This window comes from Astyanax mexicanus, chromosome 17 (genome assembly GCF_023375975.1).
Source record: "Astyanax mexicanus isolate ESR-SI-001 chromosome 17, AstMex3_surface, whole genome shotgun sequence".
Taxonomy (NCBI): Eukaryota; Metazoa; Chordata; class Actinopteri; order Characiformes; family Acestrorhamphidae; genus Astyanax; species Astyanax mexicanus.
The window spans coordinates 13,476,738-13,497,563 of record NC_064424.1 but is presented as its reverse complement, the minus strand read 5'-3'; the positions used below and the strand labels follow the sequence as shown (position 1 = coordinate 13,497,563).

General features: G+C 38.6%; 1 protein-coding gene, 1 long non-coding RNA gene and 3 other non-coding genes across 5 annotated transcripts; 1 reads left to right on the top strand and 4 right to left on the bottom strand.

Moving 5' to 3' along the window:
- Positions 1–722: 722 nt before the first annotated feature.
- Positions 723–2,279, bottom strand: LOC103032202 (uncharacterized). The gene is made up of 5 exons (XR_455648.4): positions 2,033–2,279; positions 1,803–1,903; positions 1,548–1,607; positions 1,034–1,078; positions 723–837 (listed from the first exon to the last, which is right to left on the bottom strand). It is a non-coding gene; the product is annotated as an uncharacterized LOC103032202 (long non-coding RNA).
- On the bottom strand, positions 914–988 carry LOC125782531 (small nucleolar RNA SNORD65). The gene has a single exon (XR_007425238.1). It is a non-coding gene; the product is annotated as a small nucleolar RNA SNORD65 (small nucleolar RNA).
- Positions 1,151–1,224, bottom strand: LOC125782530 (small nucleolar RNA SNORD65). Its single transcript, XR_007425237.1, has one exon. It is a non-coding gene; the product is annotated as a small nucleolar RNA SNORD65 (small nucleolar RNA).
- On the bottom strand, positions 1,686–1,763 carry LOC125782523 (small nucleolar RNA SNORD49). Its single transcript, XR_007425230.1, has one exon. It is a non-coding gene; the product is annotated as a small nucleolar RNA SNORD49 (small nucleolar RNA).
- A 1,141-nt stretch (positions 2,280–3,420) lies between the features above and the next one.
- On the top strand, positions 3,421–20,297 carry nup98 (nucleoporin 98 and 96 precursor). The gene is made up of 33 exons (XM_007259573.4): positions 3,421–3,601; positions 5,949–6,055; positions 6,442–6,537; positions 6,956–7,138; positions 7,235–7,380; positions 7,511–7,618; positions 7,743–7,923; positions 8,200–8,357; positions 8,500–8,628; positions 8,779–8,911; positions 9,032–9,121; positions 9,211–9,354; positions 9,563–9,696; positions 9,793–9,980; positions 10,109–10,228; positions 10,331–10,614; positions 10,740–10,853; positions 10,954–11,092; positions 11,219–11,396; positions 12,728–12,880; positions 13,959–14,186; positions 14,540–14,669; positions 14,774–15,191; positions 15,766–15,992; positions 16,107–16,373; positions 16,469–16,626; positions 16,759–16,899; positions 17,216–17,370; positions 17,525–17,746; positions 18,038–18,279; positions 18,400–18,554; positions 18,698–18,809; positions 18,909–20,297. The coding sequence occupies exons 2-33, from the start codon at positions 5,977–5,979 to the stop codon at positions 19,109–19,111; spliced, it is 5,415 nt and encodes a 1,804-aa protein (XP_007259635.3). The 5' UTR covers positions 3,421–3,601; positions 5,949–5,976; the 3' UTR covers positions 19,112–20,297.
- The last annotated feature ends 529 nt before the right edge of the window (positions 20,298–20,826 follow it).

Sequence of the window (20,826 nt, the reverse complement as noted above, 5' to 3'; positions counted from 1 at the left end):
CTATAAAGTTTGATCTAAAAAAATGTACATTTTTGTACAGGTGCACAATGTAGTTCATTTGCCTTAATGCGCATATGAGCATTAGTCACATTACTGGATGTGGAGGGTCAGACTTCCCTAGATTTATGCTATACAACTTCTTTGCAGCTTGATAAAAAGAAACTGGACCAGTATCTGCCCATTGTTAATTTCCCTTGGGTTTTCTTAGCTATGTGACCAAGTCCTTAAACTGCAATAGACCAGCATATTCCCCCCTGAAGTAATGAAACCTTAAGGCACACCATTATTTTCACCCTTCCTTTAAAAAAAATCCACCAGAGTAAGGAAGGTTGAGGTATTTCTCAGGCAAATTTGTAGGGGTGCTATTCTAATCTGCAAGGAACTTTTCATTTTGGCCACAGGTGTTATTGTACCGGTTCAATTCCTTGTTTCTTCCTTGAATCTACACCATTTAAAACCTTGCCTACACAGAGCTGGTGTGGCTGCACAGGTTTTTCAGCCAAGCAGATGCAGTTTAATGACTGCCCACCTGATTAAACAAGTTAAATTTGGTGTGCTACTGACTGTTTAGAATGAAGTTTAGAAGTTTTTTTTTCCTTTTACTGAATTATAGCATATAAAAGTAATGAAAAACCTCATCAAGTAATCATTGTATTTGCTCTGGAAAATACTAAAATTCATGGAAAAGCTTAAACCTTCAAGATGAAGAGACACACCAATGGTCAGGTTAACAAGTTTATTTAATTAAAAATTTTATTCCGCATGCCACACATGTACTGTTGCAGGTTTGATTTTCACGTTCTTCCGCTCAACAGCTTTTACTGCTTTGTCCAGTGCCTGAGTGGAAGATGGAAAAAAAAATTAAAACCAAGTACAGAAACCAAATTTAACAGTTAATTAAAATTTCTTAAAACTTCAGAAAACCGAGTATCACCACTGAACAATCTGCCGGTAATTCCAGCTACTCTCAGTTTTGTTTTCATCACAAGTTAACATGAGGCATTTAACAGAACAGGGTTAGCAGTGTACTCACCCCGCCTTACTTAAAATCTTCTTGAATCCTTGGATCACATGGTCCCTGTAAAAATTAACAAGTTGTTAGATTGAGATCACATACTTTTACCTTAAAGTCTGCAAGTGGCTATTGTGTGTTCAGAAAACCGATGATCACCACTGAACCTTCTGCCGGTAATTCCAGCTATTTCAGTTTAGGTTTCATCATTACACCATATCAGGACTACATTTGTTTACTAACTAAATGAATCTCGATTTAATTTCTTTACTACCAAGAATGCTTAAATCCCACAGGGGGGCAGGGATGTAACTACAGCAGTAAAAGTGATAGAAAGACTGCATTAAAAAGTGGGGAAAAATAAAATTACATATCAGGCATTAAACAAATAATTAAATCTTTAATAACATATATAAAAGTGCACATGTAGATGGCATGTTTAATAGTAAATTCTGCAACCTGCAAGTGAACTGTGGACATACTATTAACATAACCTCCATAATTAACCAAATCTTTTAGCCAAAAAACGACTTACCTTATTAACTCATGTAGTAACGAGCAATTGTTTCTTCCAGCACGTGGAAGGAGGTTCTGCCTGCAGTGAATGAAAGGGTGAAATGGTAAACATTAACTAGTACTAGTGACTAAAGGGTTACATTATTAGGTTAAGGTCTCTCAGATTATTTGAATAAATGAAATCGTCAGTTATCGCATAAGACGGCACTTCCTACTCAAAGTTTTCTTCACAGAGACGTGAAAAAACACTAATTTACGAATTAACGTTTCTCACCTTTTAATAATAAGGCTCAAGCCTCAGTTGTTCCTTTCCGCCCTGCACTGTGGTGGATTTGGACATAGTTTATTGTGAGATGCAGGGCTGCAGCACCATACCTATAGGAAACACATTTAAAACAGAAGTTAAGATACCATAGCACTTCTGTAACCGCGTTCAGAACTACAGAAAAGTATCAGTATCGATATTCATTATCGATTATATATGTGAAGAATGTGTAACGTTACCTTGTGCCGCATCGTGCCTCCTTCAGCCACGTGGTTCTCCTGAACTCTTCAGTAACTAGGTTTTAACTAATGTAGTAAGCACAAATTATCTCAACTCGCGCCCATCGAAAGCCATTGTCGAGTGAGATATTTCTCCATTAATGCGTAAAAACTGGAAACACACCCATGGTGTTTGCTTATACAGACTTTAGCCATCTCTGCACTACACTCTTCCTCTCGGAGCCGTATGAGAAAGACTGAATGGCGTCGTCCTTCCAGTTATATCCGAGCCGCCTGGTGACGTTCTGCTCATGTTCCGCTGCGAAGCACACAGATCTACTCCGTAACACCGGATATACGGGATTTTTTAGTTAATTTTATTTTACTTTATTTTAATGTACACATTCTTATATTATAAATACGTATTACATAGAAATTACGTACAAAATACTTATTCAAAGATCAGGCATTACACACAGCAAAAAGTATTAGAAGTAAGACATTTATATAAAATAAAATTATAATAAAAACAAACTACGGTATAACCTACGGTATATTTAGACATTCACCTTTAATTTATTTATGTTCTAAAATAAACAATGTAATTATAAAAGGCTATTTTTAAATCCATTGAAATCAATATATATATATATATATATATATATATATATATATATATATATATATATATATATATATATATATATATATATATATAATACGTTCTAGCATTTAAAACTACAAAAATATATACATCTAGAAAAATGTACTGATGTAAAAGCACAATGGGACATTTAAAAATCGAAATTATTGTGGACAGCATTGCAGAGCATACAGTATTTAATATGATATAATTAACCATATACTATTATGTATTATAACAAAATATAAATGTTAGTAATGATAGATAGTATTGTTCAAATCTAATAAGCCTGTTTATGCATATCTGATTATTAAAAGCATCTTTTTGTGTTTATTACAACCACCAAATCGTTGGAGCATTACGCCACTTAGTTGACTACAAAACATATATAACTTAATATAATAACTATAATAATAATAATAATAATAATAATAATAATAATAATAATAATAATAATAATAATAATAATAATAATAATAATAATAATGGGGGGGCTAATGTTTTATGATTTATTTACTTCATCTAAAGAAATTGCGAATTAAAGATGTATTTATGAATATAACATTTTACAGTAGGAACAAAAGTGTGGATGGTTCCTTTTATGTGTTGTATCTCAAATAAACTAAGAGAAGTCCACTTTAAAACATTCATTCTTTTTATTATCTCAAAGAATCGTCATTATAAAAAATAAATGTATTTATTTTGGATGTGTGGAGAAAATGACAGAAGCGGGGTGGTGACGTCCGCTGATGTGCGGGTCTGACGTAGGTTTGTACTGCTTTAGCTTCGCCTGTCGTTTCCCTCCTTCCACACAGTGTGTTTCTCAACTCACACAAATGCCTGGAATCTGAGGGAACGGCGGAGTTTGGCTGAGAGCGAAATTTGAAGACCCTGAGAGAAGCGCTAGCAGATCCCGCTGAGACGTTCTGAGCCGCTGTGTGTGCGCGGTGAGTGTGTGAGGAGAACTGTTGTAGCTGAGCTGGTTTTCTGAAACTCCGATGCTAACGGCTTAGCAAGCTAAGCTAAACCTAGACTAGCTGAATAGTTAGCCTGCTGCCGCTTCAGCTGTGTGTACAGTTCAAAAGTTGCGCAACATGAGTGTAGTTTACAGCTGAAAATGGGTTCTGCTGAGTATTCGGCGCGTGTTTGTTTATAATTTGTGTGTAAAGCGGGGCAGTGTTTTGTTGTTTATAACTGGAGTTGTTACAGCTCGTTAAGCTAAAAGCTAGCTAGCTGGCTAACTAGCGTTAGCCTCTTCAGTAGCGGCGGCCAGTGTTCACGCACATGATGTGGGAGCCTCTGGCGCTGTGTGTAGCTTCATGTTTTCTCCTCTGTTTACGTTAATTTTCATGTTAACCTGTTTTTATGTGATTTAAACAGTTAAGAAACGCCACAAACATTAAATTACGAGCATTACTGTAGCTAGCTAAGAGTTAGTGTTAACGAAAACAATGTAACTAGCTTAAGCCAGCAGAGAACTGCCTCTGGTCGGCGCATGTTTGAACACACTGGTTTTCTCAGGATAAATCCGGTCACACAGCGAGTTTTACTGAACCAGACTGGTTACAAACTAGCAGGGTGTGTTTTTCACGTGTTGTTTATGTATCTAAAAGCATGCGTTCCATGTTTACTGACTAGATAGCTATTTTAGCTACACACGGGCCCGTTTCCAACATTAGCTAGGCCTGTTTCTGGCGCTCAGGATTATCTGACTAAAGTTTGCGACCAGTTGCTGAAATGTAGGGGTGACCACTATTATAAAATATATTGTTTTACGATATTTAAAGACGTTTTCATTATACAAGATGTTTATCATTATACATTTTATGTATATATTTCCTACTGTGATGTAACTACTAACGTAATATATTTAGTTATTGTGTGTTCTAGGGCTGAAAGGTTAATCAAATTATGTACTGTTTAATACTGTTTTAATAGCATTTTCAAAATGGAATATTTGAGATTTTAAGACTTTACATATAGCAGAGAAAATCTAATTAGATATACATTTATTTCTGCCAGAAACCTGTTAAAAAATGATATTGCAGCGATTTTCATGTTTTACACTTTTTCTTAACTGAAATACAGTTTAGAGTTTAATATAAAAGCTGCATGTAGGGTTGAATTGGGGCTGCTTACTGTTCGTAAAATATGTATATTTAAAAAAAATACATTTAATGTAATGGAAACAATGGCTTCTGATATCCCTAAATATTATCCAAACAAAGAAAAGTTAGGACTGTTCTATTATTGTGACCTTCTTTACAGCGACATTTGTATATTAATTAGCAATCGTGCAATTTATTTTCTATCTATTTTTTATTAATTTGATAATTGGTGATGTTTAGGTCGTCATGGCTTATGCTGTGTCTTTCTGAGCTTTTAGGGACATTTTAATATTCTTTTACTCTGTGATATTTATTGTGATATTTCCTCGGAAATGTACAGAATTGACAATCATTAATAATGAAACATTGCTCAATGCACTTTGTAAAGTAAAGTAAATTATTTCTGGCAGATATCAATTACTTGGTATAAATTTTGGTAGCGATGCCAATTAAAATAATGAGACCGTAATTGTTCCTTTTAAATCACGCAGCGAAAAATGGTTATGTTTGCAGAGTAGAAAAAAGTGTCCGCACCCCTACAATAAGTTATAAACGATGTTTATTGTTATATTTTGACCCAAAAACAAAGGCGTCATTGCAGAAGACTCTATTCAAACTCTATTCTGTTCAAACACTGTTTTAAACACTGTTTCATCGGTAGTATGGTGATATAGTTTCATTTTAAATTCGCTGGACGTTTCCTATTAAACATATCTATTTACACACACTGTAATAAATGTTGGTCAGTTGGTTAGTATTCTGCAAGCACTTAAACCCACAGTATGCTCAGAAAATTTATTTTTTTAACAAAAGTATGATAAAAATAGTATGATAAAAATATTACTGTACTGCCCACCCAGTTGCTCAGACTACCTACTATTGTGTTATTCTGATGCCAGATAACCAGTGCTTTTAATTAGGAATGTAACAGCCAAGCAGGCTTTGAATGCTACAGTGCATTTTCTGACAATGTGATAATAGCTATGTAAGGTTTCATGTGATGATTTGAGAAATGAAAGTAAAATCTTCCTCTGCTGTTAAGTAGCCTTAAGTTATCCTCTTATACTCTCCTTACTTTCTGATGTTTTGAGCACAGATGAGTTGTGTACTGAGTTGAATAATAAGCTGCATGTTTGATCACAATACAAAAACTGACCTTTTATCACACTGCTGTTATTTGTGGCAGACATATGCAGGGTGTATAGCAGTCCAAGATGTTTAACAAATCATTTGGTGCTCCCTTCGGGGGAGGAACAGGAGGATTTGGGACATCATCCACGTTTGGACAACAAAGTAAGTAAACTGTGTAATTAAATATCTTTACTGTGAGTGTCTGGATTTCTTCTCTATGTTGAAAAAAATGTGGTTAGCACCAAGTTGCTAGCAACCAGAGTAAAAACTATGTAGTTTGCCTTTTTCCCCCAACCAAATGTTTGAAAATGAATAAGTCTAATGTTAAAAGCACAAGAGTTCTCACATAATGACTGATTGCATTACTTTATTTGTCTTTGGATATCCTTTAGTCATGACAGCTGCTATTCTATAGGATTTTTCATGAATAAATGCCACACACTAAGATTCATGCAAAGATTGTGTCCAATTATGATGTCAATTGTATCCAGCAGAATAGGTTGTTTTAAAGATTACCTTTTTATAACATTGAAACATTTAATTTTCAGACACTGGGTTTGGAACAACAGGTGGCTTTGGTTCCTCAGCTTTTGGGACCGCAAATAACACAGGAGGTCTCTTTGGGACACCACAGAACAAACCTGGTAAACTGCTTGCTGGAACCTTTTATTGAGCATTATGTTCTGTTAACTTCTACAGGAAAATACCACAATTCCACGATTGTCATTAAAAAATCTGGCAGTTTTGTACTTTAACAAGGGTCTGAATGACTGATTTTAATAAGCAAATGTGCAAAATGTTAGCAGCTTCAGTTTTACTTCAAACATTAGTTATGATTTTATATTACCACAATGTGGTCTTTTAATCTGTCATTTCTCTAGGTAATTTTACTGAAAATAAATATGCTTCAAGTTTGAGTTTTATACAGTCTCAGTCTTTTGATCTGATTGCATACCTTTAGTAAATTTGTCAGATGACCCACTTGAACACTAGCTGATGGTGAATTCAGACTAAATTCTGCTCAATTTGATTTCTTGTAAACATGATCTCTGCTCTGTTTAGGTGGACTTTTTGGGTCCAGCACCTTCAGTCAGCCTGTCACCTCCTCAACTAGCAGTGGGTTTGGTTTTGGAGCCACCAGTGGCACCTCCAACAGCCTTTTTGGAAGCACCAACACAGGAGGTGGAGGACTCTTCTCCCAGCAGGGCAATGCATTTAGTGCCAATAAACCTACCTCTTTTGGCAGTACGTTTCATTGACTGAGTGTAATCAAAATGGCCTCCAGGAATTTAATGATTTGAAAAGGAATACTAAATATATTAACTGAATTTTGTTTTGCAGCTTTTGGCAACAGTACTGCCAGTACCGGCGGCGGGCTGTTTGGGACAACCAACACCCCCTCCAATCCATTTGGAGGAACCTCAGGATCCTTATTTGGGGCTTCAAGCTTCACTGCCACCCAGCCTGGCACAGCCATCAAATTTAATGTAGGTTGGAATTATATATAAAATATATTTATTTTATTTTATGTTTTCTGGAGCTTTTAAAGGTTTTCAGAAACATCCACAACAGGGCTGATATTTATATGTATGTTCTCTTTTTCAATATCTTGTGAAGCCACCAACTGGAAGTGACACAATGGTAAAGAGTGGTGTGACGACCAGCATTAATACCAAACACCAGTGCATCACAGCCATGAAGGAGTATGAAAACAAATCTCTAGAGGTGGGTAGCACTGCCAGACAGTCTCTTAATTCATATATATTATAGGTGTTAGTGATATTATCTTATATTTAAAGATAATGATGAATGTCTAATTTGGGCTAAAACTTGCATCTGTACTTTTCAGGAGCTGAGGTTGGAAGACTACCAGGCGGGCAGAAAGGGGCCCTCCAACCCAATAGCTGCCAACACATCCAGCCTATTTGGAGCTTCTGCAGCGGCTCCCAGCACTGCTACTGGGCTCTTTGGTTCCTCAACCACCAGTACTGCCTTCAATTTTGGCCAGAATAAGACCACATTTGGAACTGGTAAGTAAATGCCTCATTCCAACTGTAGTTAAAGATAGGACTTTCATATTTACATTAGAAACATGGTTAAGAGTCTATTTCCATAGCACTTTGCATATTTACCTAATGTTTTTGCATACACATTTATTTAGCACACTGTCCTTTGTTGATATATCTCAGTCATGTGGTATATAATAAAAGCTCATAACTAATACAGATCCCCATCTTACCCGTTATGTAAACGTGATTGTAGTGTGATTGAACATTTAATGTTGTAAATGTCTTTTTTTTCTGTAGGTACAACTGGCTTTGGTGCAACCACAGCCCCTTTATTTAGCCAACCACAACAACAGAATAACAGTCTCTTTAAGCCTTTCGGTCAGGCTACCACTGCCCAAAACACTGGCTTCTTCGGCAACACCAACACCATGGGTCAGCCCAACACCAGCAGCATGGTTAGTAAATAAAATCTGCAAATTACATTAACTGTAATTAATAGCTTTTGATCCACAATGCTTGTACATGCACTTAGATATACTATAAAAATATAAATTGGTTGTTGACTGATGTACTTAATTCTCTCTTCTCTGTTATCAGGGCCTGTTTGGGAACACTGCTCCATCTCAGGCTGGAGGGCTGTTTGGGAACACAGCAAACACCAGTACGGCCACTGGCTTTGGCACAGGCGCAAGTCTCTTTGGCCAGAACAGCGCAGCATTTGGAAATGTGGGTACACAGAAAATTTGTAGCATGTCAGCAATCCTCTCTAGAGTTAATGCTTCTTACTACCCATTCGTTGTTATTAAATATAAGTAGGTTACATAATGATCCATCTCTGTTGCACCAGTGCTGATGTTAAGTCCTTTCTTTCTACAGACCTTGTTTGGTAATAAACCTCCTGGTTTTGGCACCACCACAACCAGTGCACCCTCCTTTGGTACACCTTCTACTTTGTTTGGCAACAAGCCCCCCCTTACTCTGGGAGCCAACACAAATACTTCCAACTTTGGTAAGTCTCTCTAGTCTCAGATATGAGCTACCAGTAACAATGTGTTCTTTTGAATTTTTGTAAACAGATATTCTGTTCCTTTTAAAAAACAAAGTGTATATTTTAATTATATTGTTTAAGGGTTTGGTGCCAATCCTGCTGGAGCAAATATGTTTGGAAACAAAACCACTGGTGCCCTAGGGACAGGTCTAGGAACAGGTTTTGGAGCAGGTACAAGTTAACATTTATGTTTGTGGCTACCTGTTTGTTGGTTAATTTTCAGTGTACTTTTGTGAAATTAATTTGGCTGTTCTTTACAGGTGTAGGCACAGCGCAACCGTCTCTGTTTGGAAATACCCAGAACAAAATCGGCTCAACTTTGGGCCCGGTTGGGACGTTTGGAGCCACTGGATTCAATACAGGAACCAGCGCTTTGAACTTTGGAGCACCACAACAGCCTGTTGGTCAGTAAAATATATTCAAACGCCTTGCATTACAGTATTACAGGGATTGTGGGCCTTCATTTTATTTCTAGTCTCTATATAAATGTTGCACAAAAAGCAAAAAATGGAAACTTGAACAGGAACCTACACTGGTGTGAAGAATTGATGCTCCAAGGTGGTATGTTTTGATTTGTGTGAGTAATTGCTCTGTCTGTGTTCTTTCTTTTAGCTCTGACTGACCCCAATGCTGCCGCAGCCCAGCAAGCAGTGATGCAACAACAGATCAATGCCCTGGCTTATGCACCTTTTGGAGACTCGCCTCTTTTCAGAAACCCTCTCTCTGACCCCAAGAAGAAAGAGGAGGTGAGTCATTGTTCCTCGCATGTGATTTGTTAAAAAAAAAAAGCCTCAGAAGTTTGTGTGATGTTTGTGACTAATCATTTTTCTTTTTTTTATTAGCGTTTAAAGCCAACAAATCCAGCTGCCCAAAAAGCTCTGACAACCCCAACACACTACAAGCTGACCCCCCGTCCTGCCTCACGTGTGCGTCCCAAGGCCCTCACCTCCTCAGGGTCTGCCAAATCTCAGCTCTTTGATGGACTGGATGATGATGAACCTTCTGTAACCAATGGAGCTTTTATGCCAAGGTAAAAAAAAATGCAGTACAAAACATCAAGTTTTAATCGAGTTTCTTTTTCTTGTTTATTAATGTATTAGTGAAGTAAGTGAATTAATATTTTATCTGCTGTCCCTTTGTTCTGTTCGCTCGATTCAGAAAGAGCATAAAGAAGCTTGTGCTGAAGAACCTGAATGGCAGCAGTTTATACAGCAGCCCGCTGAACAGAGAAGCTGATGACTTGAACTCTCCTTCAGAGTACCCACAGAACGGCCTCAGGTATGATTTTTACATGTTACTGTTTAGTCTTCTCTAGTATTTTTTTTTAAATAAAGTTTGCCATATTTAAAGCTATATTAACCATTTTAACCTTGCCTGCAGTTTGAGAACCGATAAAGAGGAAATTCAAGATGGTGAGACCGAGAGGGGAGTGGAGGATGATCTGGAAGTGTCCAAATTTTACACCAACCCCATTGCAAAGCCCATCCCACACTCTCAGCCCAGCCCCTTACTGCAGGACACCATTACTGAGCTGAACATGAGAAGAGGTGTCAATGCCCGCAATGGACTGGATCTAAGCAGTGAGGAAATCTCCTTAGGTGAGGATTCTGTTCAGGAGGAGCGAGATGAGGAGCTGGAGGCCCAGAAACCACCTCACCCAGCCGGTATGTTTTTTATTCTATTGACCGAGTTTATAGGTCTTTTGTTTGATGTTTTGTTTAACGGTTCCATGCCCTATTTGTTTTCGGAACCATTGTCATAGTTATTTATTTCCTTTGTATGTCTGCAGGTATAGTGCTCAGTCGTGTAGGCTATTACACCATTCCATCCATGGAAGAGCTCGGAAAGATGCTGAATGAAAATGGAGAATGTATTGTGGAGAACTTCACTGTAGGCAGGAAAGGTACTTTACACAGATTTCCATCTAGTTAATCTGTTTTTAATCTGTTTTCTTTCATTTCTTTTGACAAGGCTTGACTAACCTTGAGTATGGTATCTTGCAGGTTATGGATCTGTGTTTTTCCCTGGTGAGGTAAATCTGACCAACATGAATCTGGATGAAATTGTACACTTTAGACGCAAGGAGGTAATAATCTACCCTGATGACAAAGAAAAACCTCCTGAGGGAGAAGGCCTTAACAGGTTAGTATCAGGATGCAATTTTTGTGAGAGGTGATCTAGATATTGATTAATCTGAATCTCTGAGTGAACCAATTACTTTGTTTAAAAACTGTCTATTTATGTATAAATTTGTGTATTTGTCTCTAGGCGTGCAGAGGTGACCCTGGATGGTGTGTGGCCCAATGACAAAACCACTTGCACACAGATCAAGACTCCTGAGCGTCTGACCGAGATGAACTACGAGGGGCGACTGGAGAATGCGTCTCGTAAACAGGGTGCTCGTTTCCTAGAGTACCGGCCTGAAACTGGCTCCTGGGTGTTTGAGGTATGAGCATTTAGAGTTTCTTTAAAAAAAATAAATAAATAAATAAATAAATAAATTGCTTATTGACATTTCTCTTGCACTCATGTTTCCCTCAGCTGTGTTACCTTCTTTAATGAGGCATGCAGTTTGCTTAGTTGCTGCAGGGGAAATAATATATATATATTTTTTAAGACCGAAGCAATGGAATATTTTATGTTTTTTTTTTTTGTCTGGTAACCATGACGTTAGCTGAAGCAGATAAAAATCAAGCTTGTGCAGATGTCTAATGTTCAGGATCCAGAAAATATGAGGAGGAAAAAGTGCATGTGTGGATTGGTTGGTAGGCGGTGGGTAGCAGGTGGGCATAGGAGACCACTGCCAGTTTAGTGCTAACATAACATGAGAATGGTCACTTGGCAAATGAATTTTTGTAGCAGTATGGAAAGAGTGCACATTTAGACTGTATACTTGTATGCTGACCTAAATATTGCCCATTGTATTCACTTAACAAGGTGAGCTCATTAATGTGAGTCAGCTAGTATGGTGACTTAAAAAAATGCTAGTCCAGTGCACTTAAACATATTGCTCTTAAAAGGTTGTGATTGCATTTTATGCTGTTATGTTATCATTACATCAGTGGTATAAATGCTCTTAAATGTTGCAAACCTTTATATCATGACAGTCCTTTTGAATGGTGGTATTTTTTTTGTATTTAAACAACAGTACAAAAAAATTACCATTTTAGCACAAAATAAACAATATAAATGATTTTCATTTAATTATGCATCTTTTCTTAAACAAACAAAAAAAAATGTTGCAAAACAACAATTCTATGATTAATCATAATTTAATTTTAATACTGGCAGTTCAGTTTTTTAGGTGGGAGAATAAGGGCCTGGCAGACTAGACTAGTCTGCAGTTTGGAGGAAAATAGAGTGGAGGAAAGTAGCAAATGGCTTGACAGTTAGCTTGCTGGATCAGCCTCTGTGCTAATTCACTATAAATCAGCATTGATGAACCCAAGTGGTCGTGAACACACTTAAAACATGAGGCACTGCTGTTGCAAATGTAAACGCAGCACGGGCATTTTTGCTACATGCATGCAACAGAGTCTATAGTGAACCTGTGGAGTAACAATGCAACGTTACATTTTTGTTTACATTTCCCCACCTAATTCGGATTTTGGATCAGGGATGCCCCTAGTATTCTGTTTTTTTTTCTTTTTGTTGGCGCTCTGGAAGAATAATGAAATAACACCTTAAGTTAGGCCTGGCGCAGAATGTGTTTCGATGTTCTTGTGTTCCGATGCCATTGATTTACTTGCTTTCTCATATACACCTCTTGCTTTCCAGGTGGCCCACTTCTCCAAGTATGGCCTGCAGGATTCTGACGAGGACGAAGAGGTTCCACCAGCCAGGACCGACCCAAAAAAGCTGAAGACCGCTATTCATCCTGGGCTGCAGCAGATTCCACCTACCCAGCAGCAGATGGCGCCACAGGCTCAGGTAGACTGAGGAACACACTGCGCCTGACACACACTGGGTCAAATAATCCTGCTTTGTCTACTGGATCCACATCTACATTTGCGATGGGGAAGAATAAAGCTGACTTGTGGTTGTTGTTGATGCCTGTCCACTGTTAACAATAACTTTTAATATTGCTGCATTGTGCCACTTTGACATATATAACCAGCTTGTGTATTGTTGTTGTAGGGATGGCCTGTGTGCTACTCTTTTTCAGGGATGCTGTTTTAATCAGAGACAGCCAATTATGCTAAAGCTGGAGAAGTTTCTTAAGGGATTTTATTCTATTATGATCATGCTTATTCAGACTATATTGGCTGAGAACGGTACTATTTAAGTAAAGATAAAGTTATGAGCTGCATATAGTATATAGTTTGTTGAAATACACAAAAAATAAAATATTATATGCAATGATAACACCAGCAGTAATTTAATTATGTAACGTCTGTGTGATGCTCACATGAAAATTAGGATGAATTTGCATCGTGAGACATGACCAAACTCACGTGATCTGATGAATGTTTTTTTTAAAACTGTTTGCATATATATTTTGAATTGTTGCAGATACTGGATTATATGAATACATAATGCACATTTTTGTTATGAAGGTATTTTAAGTGATGTTAAAAATAAATGTTTGGATGTGCCTCTAATAACAAACATTTTAAAGATGTGATGCTTCTTGCATTTAGTACTTTTTAGAACTTAAATTAAGGTTTGACTGTTGAGTGTGTGTGTGTGTGTGCGCATTACCATTATTTTGTCTTTTGTTCTATTATGAAATAAAATTGCAAAAAAAGTTTATGTAATGTGTCTGTCAGGTTTATACATACATAGATTTGTGTCTTCAGACTGAATATTTTTCTAGATCCTACATTTTGTTGTTTAACCATTTGTGCTAAAGTTGAGTAAAGTGTGTGCAGATGTGAGTTTGCAAGAATGTTATGGTATGTTTCAGTTAGTTATAATCTAATTACACATTCCTGTCATTAATCTCATACAAAATGTAGATTAAAAATAAAGTGCATGTCAAACAGTGTGTCTTTGCACGTTTGCGTAGAGTACGGCACTGTTGGAGCTTCTCAGCCGTGTGTCGGAGCTGGACAGTGACATGGCAGACATTACCCAGGACCAAGCACCTGATGGGGTTTTGTGTGAGGAGGATGAGGGTGCTCTGGATGAGGATGCAAAGATGGCACTAAGATTGGAAACCCCTGCTGAACATGAGCCTGTCTCTGCCTCCAGCCAGATTGCCTCTACACTGGGGATCAATCCTCACACCCTTCAGGTAGAGTATCCTTAATAGTTCTAATATCTTGCAAATCGTGAAGTACTGGTAGGGAATAATAAATAATCTCTGTATAGTTGTGTCCACTCTTTACATCTCTTGCCTGTGTTTGAATGCTGAGCTTTCAGGAAAGGAAATTGTTAGTGTTAGTGTCTCTACATATTTATCCTAAATCAAAAAGACAGTTTTTAGATTATGAAAAAGAAAATCATAAAAAACAGCACATTTTTGAGATCCTAAAGTTGTAAAATGAGCTAGTAACATAAAACCATTACATCTTTAATCTCAAGTAGTCACATTTTTGCACTCCTGTTCACTTCACTGAAGTAATAGTGCTCTTGTTTTTTAAACAGATAATGAAGGCGTCTCTGTTTGCGGGGGATGATGAGTATGACCCCTTCCATGAGCAGCTCCCTCAGAAAATCTTGGAGGAGGTTGCATCTCCACGTGTTTTACTTGGAAAATCCCAAGGTGGTCTGTCAGGTTAGCCAAGTCTAAGATTAAGATTTTACAAAAATATGTGTGCGTACTTCCTTTCATCTAAATTCTTCATAAATTAAACTAGTTTTTTTCTCTTTCTATTGCAGTGGGGAATCTTTTACAGACTAAGTTCTCATCAGGTGGGGGGCTCTTTGCCCATCTGCCAGAGATTCCTTTCGGAGGGATTCCTCAGAAGCTCAGTAAACCAGCAGCACCGGAAGCCCCATGGCCCTCATTGGGCCCCTCTTTCCTCTTGCCACCTCCAGCTCCAGAGGCCACCCTGCGGACTGTGGGGGCTCGCAGGTTGGAGGGACCTGTAGCTCAGGAGAGCTCGGTCACTCAGGGAAAAGGACGGCTGCTGATGGATGCAGCATTGTACATGGGCCGGTCTTTCAGGGTAGGCTGGGGCCCTAACTGGACACTGGTGCACTGTGGAGAATCGATCAGCACAGCGCAGGAGTCAAAGGAGCATGCTGTAGACACCATGGGATTTGGCTTTCTGCCCAAACCTAGCAAGACCAGACAGTGAGTTGAGCAGTGGTTGCAGATTCTGATTCTGAATGCCAACAATAAACAATCATCTTAATTTTCTGAGAGCTGTTGGCAGTTTAGTTCAACATTTATCTGGTTAAGCCTGGCTGTTTCTAGTCAAGTCTTTTTTTCATTTATTCTAAGTGGTCCAGTTACTATAATTCAATAATTGCTGGTTTGAATCCTGGATCAAGTTGCTTGCCATCAGCAGCCAGAGTCCGAGAGAGCACAATTGGTCATGTCCTCCCTGGAGGAAGGGTAGAATATGCTTTCTCTCCACATCACTTCCAGTGTGATATTGGTCACAGAGCTGGGTGATCGGTGCTTTCCACCAGGTGGGCGCACTGCCCAGTGACACTGAATTATTCGCAGTCCGAAAAGAGGCAGTGAATTACTACACATGTATCAGAAGAAGCATGTGCTAGTCTTCACTCTCCTAGTGGTTGGGGCATTGCTAGTTAAACATTGGGGGTAAATAGGATACTTAAATTTAGGTCATTTATTAGTTTTTTATGAAACTGCTTTGTTATACAAATTTTCATTACTACATGATTTTTCATTTTACCAGGATCACAGAGAGCCCCTTTAAAGTGCATGTGGAGCAGGTGGTGGGCATGGAGCCAAAGGCAACAGCAGAGAGCTTAGCTCTGCACCACCGGCCGCTGGAGATTGGACTTAAGCACAGCACTATCAGCACTGAGGATGCATGCCCCTTCATCAAGCCTGAAAAAGGAGTGAATGCATTGCATGAGTATGCTAAGTGGATTGTCGAGGCCAACAAGGGAACAGGAGATGGTAGGATTTATTTTATTTTTTATGTATTATTATTATTATTATTTTTTTTTTATATTTGTTGAGTAATCGAGTTTAATTGGTCCATTTCTTCTGTCCTGTCTTTTTTTTTCCCAGCTGTCCTGGGTCAGTGGCAGCAAGTGTGGACCCTGTGTGCAGCTATTTGGGGCAGGCTGGGAGATGAGGAAGCGGAGATTGAGTATAGTGGGGACTACCAGGAGCATCTAGCACGCCGACGTAGCTTCTCTCACTGGCTGTCTGAGAGTGCCTCCCAGCGAATTCTGGAAGAAGTGGGAAGTAGGGGACACAGCCATGTGGAGGCTATCTTCAGCTATCTGACTGGCCACTGCATAAGTGAGGCCTGCAAACTGGCTCAGAAAAGCGGTGAGAACACTGATACCATTTACTATACTATATTGTACTATTCTGTTCGTGAGATTGATGTGATGTAACTTGCTAATTTGTATTTGTTTATGTAGGAGACCATCGTCTGTCGCTTCTACTCTCCCAAGCAGTAGGCTCCCAGTTAAGCAGAGACCTTTTGGCTCTACAACTAGCTGATTGGAACAGAATGCAGACTGACTCGTTTATTCAGGAAGAGAGACTTCGAATATTTGCCTTACTAGCAGGCAAACCTGTAAGTCTATAAAGGGCTTGGGTGGGTAGGTTTAAGGGGAAAGTCTTGAAATAATTGACACAGTACACTTTTAGTACTTTTTAGTTTCCATGTTTCCGTATTCTAATACTTCTATTACTTTGTCTTTGTCAGGTATGGGAGTCAACAGATCATTGTGTAAATGTGTGTTCTGAGCTGGACTGGAAGCGCTGTGTGGCTGTGCACCTGTGGTACATGCTCCCTCCTACAGCATCTATAGCGGATGCTCTCACCAAATATGAGGCTGCGTTTCAGGTACGAATTTTCCAGAATTTTTTTTCATGTTAAAACGTAAGTTAAAGATTAGTTAAAGACTATTGTAAGTATGTGCACCAGGAAGTGGTCACAATTAATTTAGCTGTAGCAAAATAATACATTATGAATGGGCAAATCGAAATGATTCCAAAATGATTTGGAATTACACTAACATGCAAGTCATGGAATAGCAGTATGTAAATGTAAATGGCCTGGTGCATGTGTGTTTTAAATTGAGCCCATTTATAATATTTAACTTTTAATTTGTCACATTTTGGACACTTCTAAGTATGTTTCTACTTGGATGTTCTGGCAGGGCCAAGAGGAGGTGAGCAAGTATGCTTGTGCACCTTTCCCTCCTTATGTGGATGACCTAGAGCTGCTTGGACTAGATGAAGAGATGGAGGACACCGAAACTAAGAAACCCCTCTATGACATCTGCTTCCACCTGCTTAAACTCTACAGCGACAAGTAAGAAACCAGTTCCCACTTCCTGGTTTGATTCGATATCTAATTCAACAGATTTATCTAGAATTTTCAGGAGTCTTAAAGCTTTTGAGAGAACTGTCCAAATGGTGTAATTTGTTGTGTTCAACATTTTAATAAACTTTTAATTGTCTGTCAGGTACTACAGTCTACAGCAGCTGCTGGACCCTAGCACAGTGACAGCGGAACAGCTGGATTACAGACTGAGTTGGCACCTGTGGAATGTGCTACAGGCTCTAAACTACACCCACCTTTCACTTTCACGTCAGGGCCTCCTGCATGCCAGCTATGCTGCCCAGCTCGAGAGCGGGGGCCTCTGGGAGATGGCGGTCTTTGTTTTGCTACACATCCCTGACTCTGCGTAAGTATCCAAGCTTTCATTTTGGTAATAAATATTTTTGGCTTAGAGACTTTTAAAAGGATTCTCCTCCCAAAGATTTATTGCATGATTTATACGTTTTTGGGGGGCATAATAAAGGTCCCTGTTTTTATTTGTCTGGCCTGGTTATGCTTGCCTTAAATCTGGTTGGTTACTTTGCATTACTAAATAAATTTTTATAGTGTAATCTAATTATTTATGATTGTCTTGTGACCTAATAGTACAACTACGTTTGGCTGATCACAACTCTACACAATTCTGTCTGGCCCGTAGGCTAAGAGAACGTGCTGTGAGGGAAATGTTAAACCAGCACTGTACGCTGGAGGAGACTGAGGAGTCTGCTGAGAAGGAGCGTTTCCTTACGGACAAGCTGCTGATCCCCATGAAGTGGATTCACCAAGCAAAAGCCATTCGCGCCTGCAGGGATGGAGATAAACACAGAGAAGCTCTGCACCTCTACAAGGCTGGCCACTGGAATCACTGCCACCGGCTAGTCATAAAGTATCTGGCCTCAGGTTGGTACAGATCAGCAGATTTTTTTTTTCATATACACACACAAGCGTTTTAATAAACTTAACCTTGGCCTCATTATAATGTGTTGTAAATTATTTTTTGTTTTTACTGTGCTCTTGAAGATTGCATCATTAATGATAACCATGATTACCTGATGGAGTTTCTGGAAGGCTTGGCTGTGCCTGAGCGCTGTGCTCAGATCCAGGACTGGGACACCTCAGGCCGGGTGTACCTGGACTACATCCGCGTTATTCAGACACTCAAGGCAATTCAGCAGGTACTGCAGCAAAATAAACATGGGTACAATAATAATGCTTTAAATGCTAACATGAGTGGGTGTTACCACAAATAATTGTGGAGGGTTTAGATTCTTTCAATCTTCTGAAAGTAACTTTTGTGTCTGTATGTATGTGACTGTAGATGGAGAGCCCTGGATACGAGCTGGAGCGGCTACACACAGAGGTAACATCTCTGTGCAGTAGAATTGAACTTCTCCCCTGCTCCAAAGCCAAAGATAGGCTTGCCCAGTCAGGTCAGAGATGTTCCTCCATGTCTAAATTATCTTGTTATTTCAATTTTATGATAAACATTCTTTAACCTTTTTTTCTCAACCTTTTGCCTGTGCTTACAGAAATGGCCAAACGTTTGGCCAACATCCTGCGTGTGGTGCTAAGCCTGCAGCAGGGTGGAGAGGGCACTCCAGACCCACGTCACATCCCTCTGTGTCATCTGGCTCCCCACATTGGACGTCTGCCCATGCCTGAAGACTATGCTCTGGAAGAACTTCGCAGCCTCACCCAGTCTTACCTTCGGGAGTACATTGTTAGTAACTGAAAATCAGGACAACATACAGAACTTCAGGGCTTTCTTATGACTTGGGTGGACACTATTGGCAATCATTAGACGACTTCTAAGCACTCTGGTTCCAGTTCTTTTAGACTTATGGACTTCCTAAAAGCCCATTAACACACAAAGCAGCAAAATCTTCTGGATCAGTCATTCCTGCGTGTGTTTGGTTTCTTGTATGCTTAGATAATGTGTGTCTGTTTTTGATAAAGTATATTTTGAAGAGTCTGCTTGATAAAACCCTGTATATTGCTAATTCCCTATGGAAGAGGAGACCCTGCCAGCTCTCAGACAACAACATTTGCAATTTGAGAATTACAGTACTACATAAAACCTCAAATTTCAGTTCAAATGCTGAGTAGTTTTGGGTGTAATACATTTTACCATCTAAGCTCTCAACATTACATACACCATCTAGACAGACATTTCGTTGTTTTTTCCTTTGAGGTTGCGTGCGCAGACTATGCTGAGCTGTAATGCAAAATTTGTGTAGATGTGGGTTTTTAGTCCCTTCTTCAGAGTCTTTGAATATTTTGTGTGTATGATGCAAGCAAGTAAGCAACTGTTGATAGAAATGTTGGAAATGCGTGATTGGAAAGAGTACTAGAGTCTTTTTAAGATGGATAAGTAAAACTAATTGGGGGAAACTTCATCTGATGAACTTTCTCTTTTGGCACCAAACACTGGTGACTGGGTAAAAATGTAAATTTGGTCATGAATATCTCTATTTTTGTAGGGTTTTGTACATATGCCAGTCAGCAAAACCATATTGTTAAAAGCTTGTAACAAACAAAAATAAATAAATGAATGAATGAATGAAGAGCACTCCAGTACAATAAGTGAATCTGAGGCTATGCTTTGAGGATGTTGAGAGAAAACATATGTGGCTGCCATTCTTTTCCCCCCCATGCACAGGTTTTACATGTATTTATGATAACTGCATTGTAGCTATGCTCTCTATCCTATTTTTAGGCATCACTTTAAGTGCTTTAGTTCTTCAGATCAGTCCTGCAATATTGTGCCGTTTATTTCAATTCTCTTTTGAAGGCTCTGTTTCTTTAAGGCGGGGATGTGTTTTGCCGGTCTGTGTTTTTTGCTGTGCATGGTTGTGCAGGTGATTTATATATTTTTTTTCCTTTTTTTAAAGAAACAATAAAATTAAAACAATACTCAAGTCTTGTATTCAAGTCTTAATTGTTTCACTCTTTTCTACAGTTTTTAATGTTATGGGAATCACAGGGTTAATCAATTACGCTTCTAAAATTATGCTGTATGGTTAAATGGCACAATGTTATTGTATGTGGGAATTCTTCGGGGTATTGTGTTTATGTTGGGGATGCATTTTTATTACCATTTATATTAGAGCAAAAAAATGAGAATACAATACTGTCTTTTTTATAATATAGTGAGATAATGTACCCTTACTGAAGGTACAAAACATGCAAAGTCTACCTACGGATACCACCTTAGTTGCAAGCATTTGTACCCTTAAAGGTAGAATTTGGTTGTGTTATTTATTTATGAGATTGTTTAGCTAGTTACCAGAAAGTATTTATTTAATAAGGAATTACTTAACTCTTTGGTAGCCTAATTTGCTTGGCAATTAATTGTTTTTAACCGCAGTATTTGGAGTCCAAGAATTCCCAGTCCATCCTGTCGTTCTGGAATAAACGCCCCAGTATAGGGGTTGTCCTGTATCTTTG